An 18256-nucleotide genomic window follows, 5' to 3' on the forward strand; every position below is an offset into this window, starting at 1 on the left:
TTCCCTTTAAGCTAGACTACTTTCGGTAAATGACCCACCCACGTGACCGCACAACGATTTTAATCATCAACCGGCTTCCGCGCACAACGATCTTCTTCAATCTTGCAAGGTTGAGGAAGACACATCTGTCTAGGTGAGTTTTGGTCCTATGCAAGCATGTGGGAATGTGATTAGCATGCGCAAGTAACATGCAATCGATTCTCTCTCTGCCTGTCACATTTTCATCGTCGCGAGCATCCCACTGACTTTTTTCGCAGGCCTTCATCAAGATGCAGATCTTCGTCAAGACCCTTACGGGTAAGACTATCACCCTTGAGGTGGAGTCCTCCGACACCATTGACAATGTCAAGTCCAAGATCCAGGGTAAGCACAACCGAAATCCGCGAGCAACAATCGCACAGACGAGACTCGGAAGAGAAAAAAAAGCAACACAGGCTAACCCCGCACCAGACAAGGAGGGTATTCCCCCTGACCAGCAGCGCCTGATCTTCGCCGGCAAGCAGCTCGAGGATGGCCGCACTCTTTCGGATTACAACATCCAGAAGGAGTCGACCCTTCACCTCGTCCTCCGCCTGCGTGGTGGTGGTAAGAAGCGCAAGAAGAAGGTCTACACCACCCCCAAGAAGATCAAGCACAAGCACAAGAAGACCAAGCTCGCCATCCTCAAGTACTACAAGGTTGACGGTGACGGCAAGATCGAGCGTCTTCGCCGCGAGTGCCCCGCTCCCGAGGTATGTGATCACTTTTGTCGCAAGACAATACTCTTGAATTCCCATCAACAGAGACTAATTTATCCTTTCTTATAGTGTGGTGCCGGTGTCTTCATGGCCGCTATGCACAACCGCCAGTACTGCGGTAAGTGCCACCTCACCTACGTCTTCGACGAGGCCAAATAAATGGTCTAAGTCGGGACCGTGGTGTGCTGTCACCGAGCTTGGGCATGGTTTCCGCTAGGCTAGGGCAAGTGATGGAGTATCACGGTTGATGTTTGTTGATGATGGTTCTTGGAATACCCATGTGCTACAGTCAATACAAAGAATACAAACTAGGCATCCGCCGAAAACTCAAACTCCCACGTAATGATAGACTTGTATGTATTCGTAGACTTAGATATTGTCACACTCTGTCTGGTAAACCACTGTACTGCGAATAGCAATGCACAAAGCCGTGCAAGCTCTCACTCAACCTACTCATTCGGGAATCCAGCTTTGACATTGGCATACTTGCTCTCGGGGTATTCAAGGGCATTAGCCGACTGATCCAAAGCACCTGCACCACCCACACCATCGACAAAGATACCGATCAAGCTTCCCTCCGCCGGATCAGCCGCCTTGCCACCCTTATCACCGCTACTCTCCCACCACATACCACCACCCAGTCCGCGCTCGCGAATATAGTTCGCCTTGACCTGTGCCACATGGGGCGTATCGTAAGAAACCATCGTGCGCGCACCGCCATCATAGCAGTACGAGGCTCCGGCTTCCTCATCGAACTTTTCCTCGGCCCCGGGTCTGGGAAGCGCCTTGTAGTCCCACACTCCGTTTTCCCAACTGCCCTGTCCGACGCCGGAGAAGGGTGCGCCGGGTCCGTCGGTGTTCTCGAATGCACGCCCGTACAGTGGCATGCCCATGACGATCTTTGAGGGTGGCACACCGCCATGGTTGATGTAGTAGTCTAGAGCAGCGTTGATCGAGAACGGTGTGGATGCGGGGTTGGAAGTTGAAGGGGCGATGTTCGCTTGGTGGCCAGCGTTGGTGTCCCAGCTTCCGGCGAAGTCGTACGCCATGAGGTTGTAAAAGTCTAGCACCGGGGTCATCTCTTGGAATTTAAGCTTCTCGTAGTTGCTCGCGCCTGCAGCAGTCAGTTTGATGGTTCACGGTACTTTTCCATCACCAAGGATGTGGGATAGACATACCGGCAGGGCAGGCGATTGTCAAGTAGAAACGGCGATTGGAACCAGCCTCTCTGTCAAGAACCTATTTCCGGTCAGTTGGTCCAATTTAAGACTAAGGAGAACGACATACCTCTCGGCACTTCTTGAGCAGCAGAACTAGGTTCTCAGCCTCGGTGTCATCTGGATATAAAGTAAGCCCCGAATTTCCTTCTAGTATGTTCTAATAATCTAACCTTTGGGATATTCCCAATCGATATCAAGACCTATAAAAGAGTCAAAATCAGCATTTAACACGGTCCTTAGCCGATGAAACGTACCATCGAATCCCAAATCCAGAACCAGACGTGTCGCCGATTCGGCAAAAGTAGTCCGACCCTCCTCGGAGCTCGCAGGCTGCGCGAAATTCGCCGAGTACGTCCAGCCACCGATAGAAAGCAAAACCTTCAGCTTGCGGTTCTGCTTCTTGAGCAGGAAAAGCTGCTTAGCGCATCCGTAGACATTGTCACCGACATCATTCCATGAGTCTGTTGGGTAATGCTTCTCGACATCGGACCAAGAGTCGGTCAAGTATCTGCAGTTCTGGGTCAGGAAATGCTTCTGCAGTCTGTAAGGGTTCAACAACAGGACATACACTTCGCCGTTCTCAGGACGAATATTGGCAAATGCATAGAGGATATGTGTCAGCTTCTCCGCGGGCAGATCCTGCGGGTTGTAGTTGCGGCCGTAAATTGCCTATAGAGTTTGTCAACATGTATGCTTTTTCCGATGTTTATGTCCAGCCAGTTAGGCGTGGTAAAATGGACGCGAGTCATGCAGTCGGGGATGAAATGGGATAAGCAAAATTAAGCACATACCCAATTGACAAAATAGGCGACTGATTTCAATTCAGACATGGTTGATGCTGGATGGGTGATACGAGGATAGTTAAGGTATTGCACGAGAACAGCCACAAGTAGGGCAGTAAACAAAGCAATGGGCTTGAGTCGATACGCCACGATTTCAAGTCAAAAGAAAGTTATGTTAGAGAGTTTCAACAAAAAACACTAAAAGGCAGCGTGCAAGTATTTCTAGTGATACTTTATGTCGCAGCCTAATTGTTAGTGGACTGTCGTACCTTAGGCGTCTGGGCAATAACAACGCCACAACGTCATTGGTCGGGACTCACATGTGGCGGTGTATAACTTCAGGCACCAAGGCAACAAACGTGGCTGAATATAGATGTGGAAAAAGATATCCGGAGATCAGATAATATCTATGTAATCAAAGATACAATCTGTATAATCTGGAGACATCTATGTTGGTGGAATACTATATGTATATGTATGTTTACTAAATGCCCAGAAGAACCCCAAGAAAACGTGGTGCGTGACACCTCCACCTGTTCAAGGTGCATGTAACCTCATTTTTGGCCAATCCCTGTTATGTTTCATGTAATAGCGTGTTAGCTTATTGGTTTTGAATTTAGACTTGATTGTTTTGTCAAAGCACAAGATAGGGAGTATCAAGTACTCGTGATATTGGAGAATGCAACTCTAAGGCAAGAATGCGACATGGCCCGCCTAAGAAGAGGGGCAATACTATATGGAATCATGATTGACTAGTCATGAGAGCTCGTTGTTTATCATATTGGTTGTTAATTGTGGGAAGCCTTCAAGCTTGTCGAAGATCTCATGATTGAAAGTATCTTGCGCGATGCAAGAGCTAAAACGCCTTCATAACCTCTGGTGAGCACGCTCCCTTCCTCAAGCAGAGCTTAACATTAGCTCCCGAAGCCAGACAATTTCTCGATATATAAAAGCTTGGTCAGGCGACTAACGCCCTCAAACATGTCCACATGGAGAATAGCATTGATTAGACTCTTTCGGCAGTAGATCAACCATTGAACTCGTGGCAAGTGACAACCTTAGAATGTTCGGAAAAGCGGCAATCCCGGGTAGTGAGTGATCTTTGAAAGGATAGCGAGTGATGTACAAAGATCGACCGGGACTACACGTGGACTCAGTGTTTCACACCCTTCTTCCTGGTCATCAGATGATCCTCGAACCTATACATCAAGGCCTTAGCATGGAACAGTAGGTTCATGCATGATCCCCAAATATGCCTGGCCTCGGTGCAACCTATCTACCTTGCATATTTATTTCCTCTTCTCTGATGCTCTCCACTTGTTCCCATGTGATGAATTCCGGGATCAAAATATATATGTTATAAATTGATGTATGATATAGATGGTTTTATATTGCGAAATGTGAGTTACTCACTGTTCATCCACAAATACAACATTGGACATAACACTCGGAGGTCACCGAAGAAGTTGATGTGCAAGGATCGACAAAGCATCTTTATCCAATATGCCCCACCTCGTACTCAAAATGTAATGCCGATCGCCAAGATAAAACAGACTCGGAGCAGACACGGAGGGCCGTAAGTGCCGAGGAGATATCTGTTGTAGAAAGAGAAATGTATGGATAGGAGGTGATCCGACAGCCCACTATTAGTTTAACGGGAGAAAAATAAAACGTGGGAATAACATCTCCACTCGAACAACGAAGAACAAAAAAAAAACAAAAACCGTCGCCTGAAAATCCAGTCCATCGATAGCTGAACTCGAGCCGCGATATGGTCGTTCGTAGTGCTGATTGGATCTACACAGCCGAACTAACAACCTTAGCCTTGCAGCCCGTGTCCGAAATCTCTATGGCAAGTTGGTCCCGATCCACTTTGATCTGTGCAACGTTTTTTTTTTTGACCCTTCACTCCTGGGTATACGGTGGATCTTTCAGCTGGCATCTCTGCCTCGGCGCCCCAGGTGTCTGGTTCATGTGTCAATTGCCGACAGGGTCAACTAGGCCTACACGAAGTATCTGTTCTGTCTTTAGGTGTAGTTCCTGAGAGCAAATTTTATATTTTGTATACAAAGTACTTTTCTTTTGTGTCAGATCACTGTGGGGCCATTAGGGCTATCATTCCTTTTATGCATCCAACCAAGTATGGACCTAGTACGATGTATATTGCTCACTTTACAAGACATAGTAGTTAGATCTGGTCTTCTAGATTGAACAATTGAACTGTGTAAAACAATGGAATTGATTTTTAAAACAAATATCGCATAACACCTCAAACAAAAAGTACAACCCAAAAAAAATGAAACAAGAGGGGATATCGTAGCTATAACAAAAACCACGCAATGGATCCAAACTCATTTTGTCTCCTCACAGAAGGCAGTACACACGACCAGCGCTGTACCAACCATCCCACACAAGCCCCTCTATTAAAAGAATCATACAAAGCCCAACAAGGCTCACAAGCACTTGGGAATCAGTAGAAGGCAAAATCCGAAAAAAAACCCCCAACCTCAACCCCACACAACATGCATTCGTTTCCATTTCCATTCTCATTTTCATGTCCGTTTCATATTCTCATCACCGGCGCGATTACCGACCCGCAACCCAGCGACGGATCGCCTCCAAGGACGGGTCATCGTCAAGCCAGTGGCCTGCGCGCAGATCAGCGGCTCGCAAGTCTGCCACGACATGCTGGTCCGTGACGCGAGCCAGATCCTGATGGAGGGTGGTGGTTGCGGTCTTCAAGGCTGTAGCGTGTTGGGTCGTTGGAGGGGAGCCGCGTAGGACGCTGGCGCGCGTCATGGCCCATCGCCGGGCTGCGGTGGCGCGTAGGTAGATCTTGTGTGCCTGGAATCGGCGTGCGCTGCCGTCGAGTATGACCCTGCGAGGAGGAGGCTGTTAGCGTCTTGACATGATTGGATGTTCAGGTCTTGTGTATATACCTTTGTAGCTCAGCTTTCTCGGTCTCGATATTCCCTTGCCCTGTTACCGGACAGGGTTGGTAGTTGGCGGACATTAGGGTCTGGGCTGAGGCTTGGGACTCGCGGAGTACTACGAAGCCATCTTCCCAGTATTCTTCTTGGGATGGTTCGACTTGCTGTTGCGAGATGTGGAGCAGGAGAGTGCGGTAGTCGTTGATTATCTCGGCGACTCGCATAGCGCGGGCTTGGTTGACTGCACGGTTATTAGGAATTGATTGGTTGACATAATTAGGGTCAGCTTACATCCGTCTGCCATGTTTCTGGTAGATTAAGTGTATAAAAAGGAGGGTAATGGATCAGAGGATGGACGAGTAGGAAGAAGGAAAAAAGCAAGTATAAAGAAGGGACACCAAAGATAACCAATGAGAGATGAAAGAAAGGCAATGGTTAGAGGAACTGATGGTCCATGGAGTCGAGAATGTTAGGCCACCAACGGTCTCCGGGGGGGGAAAGAGGAAAGATATAAGTCTTCAAAGATTGGTAAAGGTGTCTCTCTCCTTACCCCATACATGACAGCCAACGACCCTCAATGGGTGGACCAGAAAGGAAAAAGCCAGAATGGCACAAAATAATTATAATTATAATAATAATAATAACATAAAACCAAGGATTTATCAGCCCGCTACAGCGGAGACGATCTCAGGATACATCATCACCGAGAAGACGAGCTGCACCAATAGACGGGCAAGATCCCACGATCAGGAACCTCGGGTTGTCAAGTACAGCTGGGATGGGACCGGGCCACACCATAAGCTCCCGAGAAACCGTTTACGGCATGACTAGGACCATCCCTGTCCCAGGGAGAGGGGATCCAACAGTGGAGAGTGGGAGACAGAGAGGAAAGATGACCCATATGTCGCATGGGAAAACACCTGGCCTATTGCATTACCACTATCCCGAACTGTGGATTGGAAGTGGAGAGAGCATTGGCCCGCACATGAGATTAGGTTCCTGTGCGGCCGATTTGGGGTTTTCCTAAGAAGAGAGAGATGGGTGTTTCATGATGCTGATTGGAGAGTATCGAGTGAACTACTCGGTGGGGAACCCATAAATTTTTTTTTCACTGCTTTTTCCTTGCGATGCATCATGGCTCGTGGGACCCCTGTTGAAATTCAGAAACACAGAGTAAGGGCAAGAAAAAGGCGAGACCTCAGCCTTGGACCTGCATTAGATGAGATCTACTGCTCGGACCTGAACTCGGACCTGACGTGTAGTGGATCTGACAGTTTGTGAACATGTTCAGCTGGTATTTGCCACACTTATTCTTAGTATGGAACTTCCCTAGTTGCTCTAGTTCAGTTGACGACGCCAATCATATCACGAGAAAGACTTGTTGGACGCAGAATTTATGGGCTGTCAGGACCCAGCCACCGCTAAGCCACATGTGGCGCCCCGCACAACAACTCTTAGTAGTAGCATGCCCGTCCACTGTCTCCTTGCTTTTATGCACGTACACGCTGTGATAAACCGGTAATAGCGAGTTATCCATCCCCCGAATTTTTTCACAGGTGGCGGATTCTCCAGTCGCAGTTTTGACAGGCTGGATATGGTCTCGGACCACCCGACAGTGTTACGCTATAGTATCCATAGGTAGTATCGGCGATAAGAAATGGATCTATGGTCTAGTATCCATAGTATCGACGATAATAAATGGGTCAATGCTCTAGTAGTAGGGCGTCAAGGTGCAGGATTGGATGAGCCCCGAAAATGGCTGAAAGTATACTCGTGCAGGAAAACAATTGAGTTATCATTCACAGATAGTCTGTTTCTCTAAAATAAACACCAGTGTCTTTCCATTACTGGTCGCCTGCCTCCATAACTTGCAGGGCCCAGCTCACTCAGTCCTTCTCGGCTATGGCCTGCAGCCGTTCATCAATCTCCTCTTCCGTCAGGGCACGGAACCCTGTAGTGGTTCCCTCCTCGCCGTCGGCCCGCGGCCCACCGACGACACCAATCTCAATCTCGTGCTTCTTGAAGTCAACACTTAGCACATTGCTGAGGGCTGTGATGCCCAGCTCCACAACCTCCTCCCAGCTGCCCGTGGCCGCATCCTTGTTCTTCAGCTTCTTCTCCAAGTAGTTCAACGCCTCCTGCTGCTTGGGGCCGGATGCCGTCGCCTTGTACCCAACGTAGTAACCGGCCGGGTCACACTTGTAGAGCTGGGGGCCGCTCTCATCATCGACAGAGATCAGGGTCGTAGCCACGCCAAGTGGTCGCATGTAAGCCTGGAGAGTTTCAAAGAGAATTATGTCAGCCATTCTGTCTCTCTAGATGGGATCGTTGCACGGTGGCGGGAAAACTTACCCTTTGTGTGTAAACCTGGTTGATATTTGCCAGACGCTTTGCCAAAACATCGCACGGCATCTCATATCCGAACTTGTACCGGAACTCAGCAGCCTCACCACGGGCCCGGTCAACGGATGCGCGAGCATCTGCTATGGAGCCGGTCATCACACAGCCTACGGAAGGCGAGATCCGGAAAACATGTGAAACGGAGGATGGGTCGATCAATTTGTCCTGGTAGACAGCCGATTAGCATGAGCGCAATCCCCAAGCTATAAAGGAGGAATCCATCTTACAGCGACTTTCTTCTGCGAGAGCACCACAGCACAGTCCTTGCCCCTCACACCGATGGAGGTGATGTTGGCTGAAGTGATGGCCTTGAATGCATATTCTGGGAGATGTTTGGTCAGTCATGATGACAGCGCACGGATTGAGGCCGCTGGGCAGATCGAGGCGGAATCATCGAGTGGGAAATACACACCAACTTGGTACAGTCGACCCTGGTCAGAGAAGATAGTGATATGTCTGTCGTAGGCGCTTCCTGCGGAGAGAACCAAGGTCAGTCGGGAATGAAGTCATGAGGCTGGGATGGGCTATCATCGACGAGGGAGCATACCAGACATGACGGCGAATCTTCAAGTATTTTATAGCTAGATTAACAGAAGCAAAGGAAAGAAGTGAGAAAGGAGGGTCCGAGAGGATGAGATGATGGGGGTTGATCAGTGACGCGCGCCAGAGCTGCCTGAGCTCAAGCTTGAGGTCAGCTTCACCGCCTTCCAGGTTCCTGTATCAACAGCCCGTTCAGCAGCACTTGGTCATTGGATTTTTACTATTTATGAGTTCGAGTTATTTCACAGGATAACGAGGGCCTGTAGGTAGATGACCAAAGGATTGACTCGAACTTTTTTTCTGGTTATCTTTTTGTTCGCCTTTGGATGCGTGAAATATCAACTTCAAAGAGACAACGAACCATATAGAAATCTACACAAATACTTCAATGCACATCAATTATGGACATGAGGATAAAATGACTTTTGACATGAACACAATTACACCGTCCCAAATGCTGTGGTAGAGATATATACACATCCAAACCCTAGGTAGCAACCCAAGCCCCATTTCATCGGAACTACTCGCTGTCGCTTTCGCTGCTCGAGATTTCGATCTGAGCAGTTCTGAGCTTTCGCTTCTGCGTCTTTTTCGGCACAGCAGGCTTAAGCTTTTCTTCGCGAACTGGTACAAACTTCTCCTTCCGCTTGGCAGCTTTGCTCTCCTTCTTCGACATTGTAACACCACCGGGGGCGGACGATGAAGGAGTGCCTGCGGCACTTTGTTTGGCCGGGGCCCGGGCAGCAGATGACTTGTTATCACTGTCGCTGTCACTATCGCTGCTGCTGCCGCTCGACGAGGTATCGTCATCATTATCCGGCGCGGGTTTGCTGGCAGCCTTCTTCGGAGCCGGGGCATCATCATCGCTATCCTCGCTGCTGCTGATATCAACAACCATAGTTCTGTTCTTCCGCTTCTTGTTTACCGGGGGCTCAGGAGCCTTGGGTTTCGATTTCGGCTTCTTCAAATCCTCGGCGCTGAAAAGCTTGCCGGCAACAGCGAAAAAGACCAGCTCTGCTCGCTGCCTCTTGGGCAAACGCTTTTGGACGTCTCCCTCCAAATTTTCTCCGAAGTTGACGTTGTCCAGATCCTCATCTCCCTTGGGCAAGCACTCGCGGAACGCATTGATAGCTTCCAGGTACTCGGGGCTTGTTGAAGGCTCCTTGTTCTCCGCTTCTTCATCGTCCTTCGGCTTGTCGAGATCCATATCGGCCTTGATCACGTCCCTCGCAGCATTGCTCATTCGCTGCTTGGCGGCATCACCTTTCAGGCCCTGCATGTACGCCAGCAGCGATGTGTTGTACTTGGAGGGGACATGCTCAAGCGAATACAGATGCTTGAACAGGTTGGTTTCCCGGTTCTTTTGAAACTTCCATGTCGGGCGTGCTCGGTGGTAGTGGCTCAAGTACGAAAGAATAGGCGTCTCATGGATTGGGGCTTCAGTCGAGGCGGTGCCGTCTTTCTTTTGCTTCTTCTTCTCGCGCTTGCGCTTCTTCATCTCTTCGGTAGTCTTGTCTCCGGCGTCTTCGGTGTCTGCGTCGGCTCCGTCGGTTGCGGCAGCGTCATTGCTGTCGGCCTCGTCCGACTCAGTTTCGGAGTCGCCGTCGAATTCCTTTGTCCCTGGTCCAAACGAGACACGCTTCTTCTTTTGCTTGTGCGATTCATCATCCTTGCCATTCTGTTCGTTGTCGTCTTCGGTATGGCGGCGCTTCTTCTTTTTCTTCATTTCGCCGTCTGTCTCGGGTGCCGCATCCTCGGAAACGGACTTGCGCTTTTTCTTGTCCTTCTTGTCGGACTTGGCGTCTTCCTTACTGGGAGTGGTCTCCTGTGCATCTGCACCTCCCTCCTCTCCTGTAGAATCTTTCGACTTCTTGAGCTTCGATCCGAGCTTTTTCGACGCTGGGGACTGGGCGTCCGTCTGGTGCGCCATCGTTGGTGTGGGTGGGTTGCGACAGGGTCTGACGAAACACAAAATAGAATTGGGAGGAGCGTGACGCTCTAAAGAATGCTGAAATCCGAAGTTCAGGGCCTGTAAATGCGACCTCGACTGTGGTGCTGAGACGGTTGGGCGGAGACTACTTTTTTTCTGCCGATCAATTGCGCGGGCCAATCATATTGTCTCCTCCTTCTTACATACTCTCAATGGCTATTTGCAAGGGAATCACCAATTGAAACATATCAAAAGGTTGAATCTTGAGGTGGAGGGTACAGAGCCATCAGTCAGAAAATTCTACTTAGAGGTCTTGTTGTTGAGCTAAGATCCAGATGCTATATATCCCCAACTGGACCATTCGAGCGCTGTAACCAAGTGAATTATATCAAGTACACACAAAGCTCGATTTGCGGTTTAGTTTCTTCTATTTATTGCAGTACCAGCTATCTACAGATAATACAGATAACATATCCAGAAAGTAAGGAAATGGAGATCTACTCACGGAATGAGAGGGCCAACACTTGCATCTGATTAGCTATTATTCACGGTCCCACCCTTCTGCCGCCAACTTACAACATCCGACTTGAAGGTCAAGAGAACATCCAGTGTTATAACTTTCCGTAGCCGGTACTTTAAATGGTGAATTTTGACTCTCCTGTCCCGCTGTTTGATTTCATTCTAAATGCGACTTGTAGCAATTAAAAAAAGAAATTCAAATTTAAACAGTCCATTATAGAGGTACGATAGGGAGGTATATATACCCTGGTAGATCGGTCAATCCAGGCAACAGCCAGAAAACAAGAGACTCACCATTAGGGTCGACGACAAAACACATTGTCTCGAGGGAGTCCCTCATATAGTTTGATTGCACATCGCTGCCGTTTCCGCTCGAAACTTTTCTAAATACCGTCTATAGGAATTCCGCCCACAAGCTTAGCGTGCGGCATCGACAGTTGTCAGAGCTCGGAGTGGCTTTAGCGGATGCGAAATAATGTTGTCTAAGGCGATAGGGTCTGTTCCTGGCTTTAGGTGGAAATTGGGCACGAGTATATACATGGGTTGTTGCGCTATTCCTATGAAAATTGGAAGTGAGGACTTGTAAATTCGACAAGAAGGGGAAGGAAGAATACATATTGTCTTATAGTTCTCCTAAGTTCGTCTCGGAGGGGGCGGGGTCTGACATCGGACACACTTAAATTGGTAAGGCTGGAGTTTACCCGGGGAAGAAATGTGCACGTACCCCATAGCTTTGTTATGGATCAAGAATGCTCATTATCACTTATTTACTACCCTAGAATTGTCTTATTATAGAGAGTATCTAAGATTACCCCAGCTCTAGGTCTTCGTGTTGTGAATTCCGTTATAAAGGCAGACACCTAGAGTATTGTTTGCTGCTATACGCCCGATCTAACAGCCCATCTTCAGTTGAATCAACATAGATGGTTTCCGTCATCACATATAGTGAGCAGATATATCTTCGACTATCTCAAAAGCCATAATGAGCATGGTGATAACCTTGGAAGGTCTCGAGCCAGATTGTCAAATCAAGCTTTGTTCACGGACACAGGCATCTGCGGCATGAGAAGTCCATAAAATATGGCTGATCGATACATTCTAGAATGGCAAACTTTAACTTCCCTAGATCTGGACCCAGAAAGCCGAGTAGATCGAAGATCGAAGATCTCGGCGAGGTCATGCATGCCTTAAGCACTTCGACACTCTTCAGGTCTTCTTGATCAACGATGAATTTCTGGCATCCACCGAGGTGGACCACAGAGGATGGGATGGGCGGCTGTAGGAAGTTGTGATCTTCATGCTCCATCTGGGGGAGATTAGCGACAATGGTCGATTGAATTTCGATGTTATAGATGGGACAGAACCGAGATCTTGGCTGAAAGCTTGGCAGGGGATCGGTGGGTTTAATTGGCTGGCATCAGAGAATTCGCCCAGGTGGATCTCCTGGCCGCCAACCTCTTGTTATTAATGAATTTCTGCATGCATTTTGTGTAATATTTTGTTGATATTTCTGATATGTTTGTATACAGTGCAATGAGAAAGAAAAACATCGTGGAACTCGTCAATTGCATTAATGTTGTCCTCACACGAGGAATGTAATAGCTGCAGACATCTATGTCCCAGTCCCAGAAGCAAACCCAGGATCATTAGCCCCAGTATCCCTCCTCTCCCTGCGCACCTCCTTCTGCACAGAACTCTCAGTCCCAGATCCCGTAGCCGCCGCAGACGCAGCAGCCCTCCGTTTCGCCTTCTCCCTTTCCTTCTCCTTCTCCTTATCCCTAGCACTCGGACCAGCAGCCTTCCGCCGTTTAGGCAATTCATAGACATCGTTGAAGTTCATCACAACGCCGAGGAAGCGCATGTCCACATCCGGCTGGTACGACAGATCGCCGAGGAGGACAGTTAGACGGGAGCGGAACTCGACTGAGAGTTCGCGGAGGCGGACGCGAAGCGAGGCAAGCATGTTGTCGTCGGCGGCGAGATTAGCGCCAGATAATGACAGCGGCGTGTTGACACCGTCTACCCCAGCACTATCGGGCCGGACATCAGGGGTCGAGGCCATTGAGGCCGCAGTCCGAGTGTTGGAATGGCGGGAGAGGAGATCACGCTCTGTGAGACCCCATTGACCCTGGGCGGAGCGAGTCTCGATCTTGGCGTTGATCTCCTGGCGGCGGGTGAATTCCGCAACGGAGAAGGAGTACAGGCCGTCTACGGCGTCTTTGTAGGCAAGCATGAACTTGAGGATCTGGTGGAGCTGGCTGAGGAAGCTTTCTTCGGGTTGTTTGGCGGAGGTCGAGGTCGAGGTGCCGTAGCGCGAGGAGGATGCAGATCCTAGTAGACCCTTGTGGGTGATGGAGTTGAGGTATTTGGTGTGTGCTTCGATAAGGTCGTCCAGCGTGCAGTCGGGTCTGCGGATTGCCGTGAGCAGTTGTTCCCAGCTGGACTCGATGACTTCGAACAAGATATAGTATTGGAGCTGGTTGACGAAGTGGATCATTTCTGCAATCACGCAGCGTGCTCGTTTCCAGTCTGCTCCGACCTTGTCCTCGACGTTGCCGAGAACTCCTCGTGCACCGGTCATGCATCGTCGCCAGGTGCTGTTCAGCGCAAACTCAACTCGCTTGATGCGCCAGAGGAAGTTGAACACTTTCAAGTATTGAGTTGACGCCCAAGGTGTGATGACCACGTCCACGGGAGCATCGATTTTGTATTCCAATGTGAAGCAATCCCATCCAATTTCGCCGTGGCTTAGCTCGAGCATACGGGCATCAAGCCGACGCAGCACTTCTGGGGTGTCGTATTGTGCATTGGAGGCACGGATAGCATGTTCCAGCTGTGCAGTTAGGGTATGTCGATATTGTGAATTTGCTGGACGATCCAGATTTATGGCAAGTGACTCCATGAGCAAAGCAATGAAGTCTCCTTGACCCAGTAGCAGGTAACTCTTCAGTGCTTTTAGGTGATCGAAGAGGTTGAACTTTCCATTCATCAGAGAAATCAATCGAGCCATTGTGGTCTTATATGCCTCATCAATGGAGATCTCGAGAGTGGCGGTGTCACCATATCGAAGCTCCTTGGAGGCTTTCTTTGAATAGGCCTCCACCCACGCCGAATCGCCGCAGCCATGGCGGATGAAGTTCAAAGATTTTCCAATCAGGAAAATCTTCTTCGCAAACTCCTGAGTAATGATTGAAGGTAGCATGTCATCATCAAGCTTATATTTGTCCTCCCAGACGCTGGTTGCAAGCCGCCGGGGGTCAGTCTTCGGCCGGAACTCTGGATCAGCAACAAAGAATTCCTTGTATGGATCTGAGAGTTCGCCATCGTAAATCCATAGTCGTAGCATGTCGTAGAATGGACGCGTCACATGTGCAAGAAGTTTCTCGGCGAATGCGCACACGAAGGGATCTCCGTGGGATGTTGAAAAGCCGTGTATTAAGGAGATCAACTGGCCACCCCTCTTGCCTGTGATATGTGTTAGCCATTAAGAAAATCTAGTCATCTGTCTGCGCACTTACTCTGAGCCTCTTCTACGATCAAGCTCATCAGTCGAAGGGCCATCGTAGCATCCCTCGTCCACACCACACATCGCTTCAAGGTAACGCCACCCTTTCGTACACCTTGAGGCTCGGTCCCTTCTCCAATTGCGGCCAGCGCCTGCCGGATTTCCGCCTCTAGTGTAGCCACCAAGCTAAGATATGCGCGCAGCTCAATTGCAATGGCAGCTCGCAAGCTCTGGTTCACCAGCCCGCCTTCTTCGCTCTCCACAAACAAACACAGTCCTTTATAAAGCAGGCAAGGCTCTGCCAACGTGTTAAGGAGTGAGGTTATGGGCGCAGACAAATTCGAAGGCAATTTCAAGCTCGACGAGGAACTAAATTGCAAATTCGACGAAGACAACCCTTGCAAGTTGAACGGAAGATCGCGCAGTAGCCTATGCTCAACAGACCCAGTCCATTTCGCCGGGCCCGATGGATTAGCACTCGAGGGCCGAGGCGAGGCCGCACGAACATGCTCATCGTTAGAACGCTCATTCACTCCAGCATCAACGCGGGTGGCTGGTATTTCAGTCGAGCTGCGCCCAGCCTGATCTACACCATCACGATCGGTATCATGTCGCAGCGAGCTCTGACGCTCCATCTTCGCCGGCAGCACGCGTTGATGTTGCTGCGAAGCCGACGAGCTAACAGCGGGGCCCTCATCCTCGGAGTCGATCATCGTGCCCCGTCTTGGACGTGCACCGCCCTTCCCTAACATATTGTGAAAATGTGCCTCGTCCATTAACGGGCTCCGGCTTCGTTCCCCGCCCTCTACTGGCTCATCCGAGGCAGACAACTTATAAAGCAAAAAGAGGATACCCCATTTCTGCGATAGCACGGGCTGCGTCAGGAGACGAGTGTAAAGGTTGGAAAACCGCACCGCCTTATCCGGGCTGACATTTTCGCGGCGCAGCTTGCGCTTAATCAGATCTGGCGCGTTGTTGATGCTCTCTGTTCCCGCGAGACTTCCGCGTCGTCCACCAAGCCCCGCTGGTGATCCTGGGTCTGGGGCGTTGGTGCTAGCGTGGGTGTCGAGAATGCGCCAGGCGCGCTCCATGAGGACATGGTGTCGGCGGCTTTCGGCTGAGGCGAGGGCTTCCTCTGCGTCGGAGTAGTCTTCGTCTTGGATGGCGGAGATCGGGAGCGCGGGGGTCAGGCCATCGACTAGCTGGGAGAGGGCGTCGTCTAAGCGGCGCCCGCGCGCGCGGGGTTTCGGGCTAGGTTTGACATTGTCTGCCCGGTGCCCTAGTGGGCGAATTGTTCGGTGTCTTGTATCTGTTCACTCGTGGTTGGCGTCTGTGGGTGCTTTGTTTGCGGAGGAATTGTTGGGCAAGAGATCGCGGTCAGGCAGCCGGTTTCGGGGAAGAAGATCGCGAATCAAGCCTGACACTAAACTGTAGAATTTCAACGCACGTCTAAGATGAACCTTCCAAATTGCATCTCAATAGAGGTAACGCGGACTCAAGCTTGAAGCTTGAATGTTTGTGTTTGTGATGTTTGGCGTGCCTTGATGCCAAATATCTAAGGCAGCTGAGTCTTATCGCCATAACTAGTTATCGCTATCTGAGTTTGCCCTTACCCGATATATCATCCCTGTCATATAAAAGTCCAAGGTTGTTGCTACAACACATCTTGAGGCTTGCAACTCCATGTCCTTTCATTGCAATATAGTTTCCCTGACTTAACTTGCAGGCTTCTCCCTCGAGGAGTTTCCCTACAACAATTATATATCTGCACATGAGTCCACCTACACAGTTTAAGAAAACCGGAGTGTGGCCTTCCCCAGGCCAATCATGGAATATGCGCAAAGGACTTGCATCTTTCGGTCTAAATTCCAGAGATTGCTGGGTTCAGGCCAAGCAAATGCACAGTCAAGCTGCAGCCAAGGTGTGCGCAACACGAGGGCCATGATTTGGGGTAAGTTAGAGCAGACCCGCTATAGTGACGTCCATGAGTCGTTAATACAGGATCTGTAGGATTTGGAGCCCCAGGGGCCCTAACAAAGCCTTATTTGATTATATTTTTTTTTACCTTATCTCTATTCTTTTTATACTCTTCCTTTTCTCTTTCCATGTCTAAGCTTTAATAAACCAAATGTGCAATCTCCCAATATGGACACAGGCACATCTACCTCTTCGACCGCGCGGCCATTTTTCAGAGTTCTAGGAAACGCAAAGCTTAAATTACTTGCTGTGTTCTTGACCGTCTCGACCATCCTCCTCCTCACACTATATTCGGGGGGCTTATCAGAAGACATCTCCTCTAGCGCGAAGGACAAGCTTGCGGATGAGAAAGACTACTGGACATGGGAAACGAGCACCCGATTCCGGAAATCCAAGTATGACAATGACAGCGATGACAACGAGAGCTCGCAAAATGCAACCTGTGACACTTTCCCATCAGACGTGCTATCGCGCGTTCAGATTATCTTGAAAACCAGCGCAACCGAAAACGCAAAACGAGTCGACACACACATGGCCTCTGTAACTCGCTGCATTTCCAACTTACTAGTTGTATCAGACAAGGAGACCGAGCTCCACGGGCATCGTGTGCACGATATCCTAGCCGATCTCCCACCCTCAGCCCGGAATCTGATTCCGGAGTTCGAAGGGTACGATGCGCTACAGCGCGGGGAGAGCAATATCGACGGCGCAGCGGGATGGAAACTCGATCGATTCAAGTTCCTGCCCATGGTGGAACGGGCTAAGAAAACGAACCCTAGCGCGGAGTGGTACGTCTTTCTCGAGACGGATACTTACTTCGTGTGGGATAACCTGTTCCGGATGCTGGAACAGTTCGACTCATCATTCCCTCTTTATATGGGATCACCCGCGCCGGGCCGCAATATCGGTGATGGGAAAGTCAACTGGTTTGCTTACGGTGGCTCGGGCTTTGTGCTGTCCAGAGCTGCGGTTGATACATTGGTGGCGCGGGAGATTGGTAAACATGGGCAGTTTATTGGACAATCGCTCAGCGAACAGTATATGCAGGTGGTGAAGGATGACTGCTGTGGCGATTCTGTGCTTGGGTTTGCGCTGTATGAAAAGGGCATTGAGTTGTCTGGGATGTGGCCGATGTTCAATGCGCACCCGCTGGACTCGATTCCCTTTGGGGACAAGCATCACTGGTGCCAGCCTGCGATCAGTATGCATAAATCACAATTGAGTGATATGATCGGGCTGGCAGACTGGGAGGATGGGCGGGATAGAACGGTATGATTCGTTTTGCCGAATCCTACTTGGTGGTACACATGCTAATTCATATCAATTCAGAACCCCTTGCTATACGCAGACTTGATAGACTACCATCGCCTGGGACAGTTGCCAGAGCGAAAAGGATGGGATAATGGAGCCTGGGGTGGAATTATCGAACAACCTGATACTCTACCCCAGCATGAGTCATTAGAAGCCTGTCGTCAGACATGCCATGACAGGGATTGGTGTATGTCTTACACTTATGACATCGCTGGAGCCTGTGTGTTTGTGCAGAGCTTACGACTTGGGGCTGCCAGCAAGCCGGAGATTGCCGACCAATTCACAGCTGGATGGGACAACGACAAAATCCAAAGTTGGCGGGCAAACCACACGTGTGAAAAACCCATGTGGATGAAGCCGAGTTTGACGAGAATTTTCTGATTGTAGACATATACACGACTTTCA

General features: G+C 49.7%; 7 protein-coding genes across 7 annotated transcripts; 2 read left to right on the top strand and 5 right to left on the bottom strand.

The window, feature by feature from the left end:
* The first annotated feature begins 6 nt into the window (after positions 1-6).
* On the top strand, positions 7-1069 carry N7471_002828 (ubiquitin-ribosomal 40S subunit protein eS31 fusion protein). Its single transcript, XM_057275548.1, has 4 exons — positions 7-133; positions 258-363; positions 451-731; positions 807-1069. Exons 2-4 carry the CDS (start codon positions 270-272, stop codon positions 894-896), a joined length of 465 nt encoding a protein of 154 aa, XP_057140186.1. The 5' UTR covers positions 7-133; positions 258-269; the 3' UTR covers positions 897-1069.
* Positions 1070-1186: 117 nt separating this feature from the next.
* N7471_002829 (glycoside hydrolase family 18 protein) lies at positions 1187-2787 on the bottom strand (the record flags this gene model as incomplete). The annotated part of the gene is made up of 7 exons (XM_057275549.1): positions 1187-1851; positions 1916-1976; positions 2025-2074; positions 2128-2157; positions 2212-2465; positions 2526-2626; positions 2749-2787. The coding sequence occupies 7 exons, from the start codon at positions 2785-2787 to the stop codon at positions 1187-1189; spliced, it is 1200 nt and encodes a 399-aa protein (XP_057140187.1).
* Positions 2788-5325: 2538 nt separating this feature from the next.
* Positions 5326-5973, bottom strand: N7471_002830 (uncharacterized protein; the record flags this gene model as incomplete). Its single annotated transcript, XM_057275550.1, has 3 exons — positions 5326-5617; positions 5679-5910; positions 5961-5973. 3 exons carry the CDS (start codon positions 5971-5973, stop codon positions 5326-5328), a joined length of 537 nt encoding a protein of 178 aa, XP_057140188.1.
* Positions 5974-7555: 1582 nt separating this feature from the next.
* prs2 (proteasome core particle subunit alpha 1) lies at positions 7556-8623 on the bottom strand (the record flags this gene model as incomplete). Its single annotated transcript, XM_057275551.1, has 5 exons — positions 7556-7942; positions 8022-8234; positions 8297-8391; positions 8482-8541; positions 8617-8623. The coding sequence occupies 5 exons, from the start codon at positions 8621-8623 to the stop codon at positions 7556-7558; spliced, it is 762 nt and encodes a 253-aa protein (XP_057140189.1).
* Positions 8624-9129: 506 nt separating this feature from the next.
* N7471_002832 (WKF domain-containing protein) lies at positions 9130-10539 on the bottom strand (the record flags this gene model as incomplete). Its single annotated transcript, XM_057275552.1, has 1 exon — positions 9130-10539. One exon carries the CDS (start codon positions 10537-10539, stop codon positions 9130-9132), a length of 1410 nt encoding a protein of 469 aa, XP_057140190.1.
* A 2131-nt stretch (positions 10540-12670) lies between these two features.
* On the bottom strand, positions 12671-16228 carry N7471_002833 (tubulin gamma complex associated family protein; the record flags this gene model as incomplete). Its single annotated transcript, XM_057275553.1, has 3 exons — positions 12671-14523; positions 14577-15842; positions 16177-16228. The coding sequence occupies 3 exons, from the start codon at positions 16226-16228 to the stop codon at positions 12671-12673; spliced, it is 3171 nt and encodes a 1056-aa protein (XP_057140191.1).
* Positions 16229-16708: 480 nt separating this feature from the next.
* N7471_002834 (uncharacterized protein) lies at positions 16709-18232 on the top strand (the record flags this gene model as incomplete). Its single annotated transcript, XM_057275554.1, has 2 exons — positions 16709-17809; positions 17870-18232. 2 exons carry the CDS (start codon positions 16709-16711, stop codon positions 18230-18232), a joined length of 1464 nt encoding a protein of 487 aa, XP_057140192.1.
* Between the last annotated feature and the right edge of the window lie 24 nt (positions 18233-18256).

Source organism: Penicillium samsonianum (assembly GCF_028829775.1).
Source record: "Penicillium samsonianum strain IBT 33392 chromosome Unknown utg000002l_segment0_segment0, whole genome shotgun sequence".
Classification (NCBI taxonomy): Eukaryota; Fungi; Ascomycota; class Eurotiomycetes; order Eurotiales; family Aspergillaceae; genus Penicillium; species Penicillium samsonianum.

Bases quoted from the DNA above. Each gene is read 5' to 3' on its own strand.
- N7471_002828 (XM_057275548.1), top strand. From the start codon at position 270: ATGCAGATCTTCGTCAAGACCCTTACGGGTAAGACTATCACCCTTGAG. The intron at 364-450 runs GTAAGCACAACC...ACCCCGCACCAG, and splicing joins TGTCAAGTCCAAGATCCAGG to ACAAGGAGGGTATTCCCCCT. The intron at 732-806 runs GTATGTGATCAC...CCTTTCTTATAG, and splicing joins GCGAGTGCCCCGCTCCCGAG to TGTGGTGCCGGTGTCTTCAT.